The 4,243-nt window shown below is 47.0% G+C and overlaps 1 protein-coding gene across 11 annotated transcripts in view; it reads right to left on the bottom strand.

Annotated features, from left to right (window-relative positions):
* IGSF23 (immunoglobulin superfamily member 23) overlaps positions 1–4,243 on the bottom strand; it is a 19,623-nt gene continuing 15,380 nt past the window's right edge. For 3 of the 11 annotated variants that reach the window (XM_017502410.2, XM_017502408.2, XM_037729214.1), the window contains 2 exons: positions 1,348–1,397; positions 1–392 (listed from right to left, as the gene is read on the bottom strand). In XM_017502410.2, the coding sequence (XP_017357899.2) occupies positions 1,379–1,397 (19 nt within the window). In that variant the 3' untranslated portion in view covers positions 1–392; positions 1,348–1,378. Of the gene's footprint in view, positions 864–1,347; positions 1,398–2,019; positions 2,220–4,243 lie in introns of those variants that run through there. The other 8 variants (XM_017502411.2, XM_017502409.2, XM_037729213.1 and 5 more) reach the window with 6 other exon arrangements.

Below are 4,243 nucleotides of genomic sequence, written 5' to 3'. Positions count from 1 at the left end.
TTCATGAGAAACCACTCAGACCTGGTGGTGTTTTTATTTATGTTTTGGTTCTTTATGAAAAAGAGCAAAAAGAAAAAAAAGAGCAGCATGTGTAATAGACATATTTTGGGGTCTGGGCAATTTCCCAGGTAAAACATCCCACCTGTTTTCTAAGCACTGAGCTTCCACAGACAGGGATGAGCCCATGGTGCTTTGCTTGCACAATGTGTCACAGCGATGGGACCACGGATGGCACCGGGTCAACCCATCAGATGCTTTCTTCAGGTGTTACAGAAACAGGACAAACGGAGTCTGGTTAAGCTGGGTTGTTCCCTTGAACAGAGATGTTGTGGACTTGGAAGCTATGGGATGGAGGCTTTTTCCACGTGGACAGAGAAGTACAAAGTGCCCACCTGTCGAGAGAGAGACGGAGAACTACGAATTCCACGTGTAGGGGAAAAAGACTGGTAAGGGCTTGGGGTGGGGGTGAAGTGTGTGGGCGGGGGAGGCTGGGAGAGAGAGCAGTGTACTTCCACATTTGTTGGTAGATTGCAAAACAGGCCACGGATTTTTCCCTTCCTAGTAAGAGGCGGAATCAACTTCCCCACCCCTTGAATTTGGCCAGCCACGTGACTTTCGCCAATGAAGTCCCTTCTGTGGCAGAAGTGATGGCATGCCAATTTTGAGATTGAGACTTGAGGGGCCTTGTAGTTTTTGCTCTTCCTCTTGGAATCCTGTCTCTGCCATGTGAACAAGCTTGGGCCACTCTGCTGGAGGATCAGAGACAATGTGGAGGAGAGGCCAGTTGGCCCAGCTATGAGGCTATCCTAGTCCAGATAGCCCCTGGGCAATCTGCCAACTGAGCCCAGATGCAGGAGCGAGCCCTGCAGAGAACAGAAGAACTGCACAGCTGAGGCCAGCCCAAATGGATGACCCATGAAACTGCAAGCTAAATAAATGGCTGATTCAAGCCACTAAGTTTTGGGGAGGCAATCTGTTACACAGCAGATGCTGACTGTCACACCTATGGATTGCTGGAAAATTTCATAGATCCTCATATTAAACTGTTCATTTTGTTTCTTCCTGAGCTACTGTAGTGAGTTTCTTTTGCAGGCAGCCCAAGGGGTTTATGAAATATAAACTGCTTGTTTAGGCAGCTTCCAGGCTTGTGCTGAGGTGGGAAGATGGGGTGCTGGCAGTTGGCAAAAGGAGAGAAAAGCACCTCCCAGAGCTTTCCACGGGAGGGGAACATCTCACAGACAAATGGCCAGGGAAGCAGCAGGGAGGAAGTCACATATGGAGTCTCTACCCAGGAGCCTCATTCTGTTCCCAAACCTATGATTCCCTTCACACCCTTCCTGGTATTACCTCTTCAGCTGACGGGATTGTTGCCCATGTTTCAGCTGGATATTCTCCGTCTGCAGTGGAGAGAGACAGAGACAGAGAGAAACCATTATTAACTGAATTATTATCCACTCCCCAAATTAATATGTAGTTCTAGCCCTCCAATACGACCATATTTGGAGACAGGTTCTTCAGGCATAATAAAGTTAAATGAGGTCATAAGCATGGGGCCTGGATCCACTAAGACTAGTGTCCTCATAAGAAGAGGAAGAGACACCAGGGATGAGCGCAGAGGAAAGGCCACGTGAGGACACAGCGAGAAGGTGGCCTTCTGCAAGCCACGGAGAGGGGCACCCAGGGACATCAAACTGGCTTCCACCTTAATCTGGGACTTCCAGCCTCCAGAACTGTGAGAAAATACATTTCTGTTGTTTAAGCCCCTCAGTCTGTGGCATTTTGTTACAGCAGCTGGAGAAAACTAATACAATCATCTTCATCATATGACTGAGGTTTACTGAAGGCTCACCACGTTCCAGACACGGTTCACAGCTCATGACTCCCACCATTTTACGTAATCCTCACTCCTATCCTTGGAAGGAGGTATAACCATATTCCTGGGTTTTTTTTTTCTTTTTTGGAGACAAACTCTCACTCTGTCTCCCAGGCCAGAGTGCACAGGTGCTATCTTGGTTCACTGCAACCTCTGCCTCCCAGGTTCAAGCAATCCAATATCCTATATATAGAAATATAGATAGTGTATTGGCCCATCTGGTATACTGTGTATATTTCACTTGTTCACTGTGTTTCCTGATGGTATCTGCCACCAGGATGCACGTTCCATGAGGGCAGGGACTTTCCACAGTTTCTTCCCTTGGTATCCTCAGTGCCTGGTCACTCTGCAGATACGTGTAGGGGGACGAACATAGTACTTACCACATTCCAGGCACTGCTTTAAGTTTCTTAGAAATATTCAGTCACTGGCTGGGCGTGGTGGCTCACACCTGTAAGCCCAGCACTTTGGGAGGCTGAGGTGGGCAGATCATGAGATCAGGAGTTCAAGAACAGCCTGACCAACATGGTGAAACCCCGTCTCTACTAAAAATACAAAGCTTAGCCAGCGTAGTGGTATACATCTGTAATCCCAGCTACTCAGGAGGCTGAGGCAGGAGAATCGCTTGAACCCAGGAGGCAGAGGTTGCAGTGAGCCGAGAAGGTGCCACTGCACTCCAGCCTGGGTGACAGAGTGAGACTCCATCTCAAAAAAAAAAAAAAAAAAAAAAAAAAATAAAAAAAAATTAGCCAGGCGTGGTGGCGGGTACTTGTAGTCCCAGTTTCTGGGGAGGCTGAGGCAGGAGAATCCCTTGAACCCAGCAGGTGGAGGTTGCAGTGAGCCAAGATCGCACTACTGAACTCCAGCTTCGGCAACAGAGTGAGACTTTGTATAAAAAAAAAAAAAAAAGACTAGGTTTTGCTTGAAAGGTAATAGCATATCCATAAATTCTTGCTGAAATTAATAGTTACACAAAAGAATAACAATGCTAAAAACCTGTCACAAGCCGATCACAAGCCTTTGTAATAAAGCATGTAAGAACATTATTTGGCCTGGTGTGGTGGCTCAGGCCTGTAATCCCAGCCCTTTGGGAAGCAGAGGCAGGCAGATCGCTTGAGCCCAGGAGTTTGAGACTAGCCTGGGCAACGTGGCAAAACCCTGTTTCTACAAAAATACAAAAATTAGCCTGGCATGGTGGCACGTGCCTACAGCTACGATCTCACCTACTCTGGAGGTGGAGGTGGGAGGATTGCTTGAGCCTGGGAGGTTGGGGCTGCGATGAGCTGAGATTGCACCACTGCCCTTCAGCCTGGGTGAGAGAGCGAGACCGTCTCAAAAAACAAAAACAAAAAACATCATTCTTAGCTCTGTCATCCTATATAAGCAAGCGTTGTATCTGAGGTGGGGGCATTCCTCCTCTTTCTTTCTGAGGACATCCTGCTCTGTAATAGAATAGTCTCTAACAAGCTATTTTAACTTCACAGTATGCTGTGATTTGCCCTGAATTCTGTCTTGTGTGAGACCCAAGAGCCTGCTCCTGGGGTCTGGGTTGAGATCAGTAACATATGAAGACAGAATAAATTAATTTTTCTGTTTTTGTGTCATATCTAGATGCAAATATGTGATATCTACTTAGTTACAGATTAACCAGAACAGGTGCCAGGTGTGGCTTCTCAATTTTTTTTCTTTCCTTCTTTCCTTTTTTCTTTTTCTTTTTCCTTTTTCTTTCCTTTCTCTCTTTCTTCCTTCCTTTCCTTTCCTTTCTCTGTCTCTCTCTCTCTTTCTCTCTTGAGACAGACTCTTGCTCTATTGCCCAGGCTGGAGTGCAGTGGTGCAGTCTTGGCTCACTGCAACCTCTGCCTCCCAGGTTCAGGATATTCTCCTGCCTCAACCTCCTGAGTAGCTGGGATCACAGGCACCCACCATCACATCTGGCTAATTTTTGTATTTTTAGTACAGACAGAGTTTCGCCATGTTGGCCAGGCTGGTCTCGAACTCCTGACTTCAGGTGATCTACCTGCCTCAGCCTCTCAAAGTGCTGGGATTACAGGCATGAGCCACTGTGCCTGGCCCTCAATTTTCTTATGTTATGTCTCTTACTTTTTGTTTTGAGACAGAGTCTTGCTTTGTCTCTCAGGCGAAAGTGCAGTGGTGTGATCTCTGCTCACTGCAACTTCTGCCTCTTGGGTTCAATCTATTCTCATGCCTCAGCCTCCCAAGTACCTGGGACTACAGGTGCCCACTACTACACCCTGCTAATTTTTGTATTTTTATTAGAGATGAAGTTTCACCATGTTGCCATGCTGGTCTTGAATTCCTGACCTCAAGTGATCCACCTGCCTTGGCCTTCCAAAATGCTGCGATTACAGG

Source organism: Cebus imitator, unplaced genomic scaffold (assembly GCF_001604975.1).
Source record: "Cebus imitator isolate Cc_AM_T3 unplaced genomic scaffold, Cebus_imitator-1.0 Scaffold296, whole genome shotgun sequence".
Taxonomy (NCBI): domain Eukaryota; kingdom Metazoa; phylum Chordata; class Mammalia; order Primates; family Cebidae; genus Cebus; species Cebus imitator.
The sequence above is the reverse complement of the archived record's forward strand: the minus strand, read 5'-3'. Positions and strand labels throughout refer to the sequence as shown.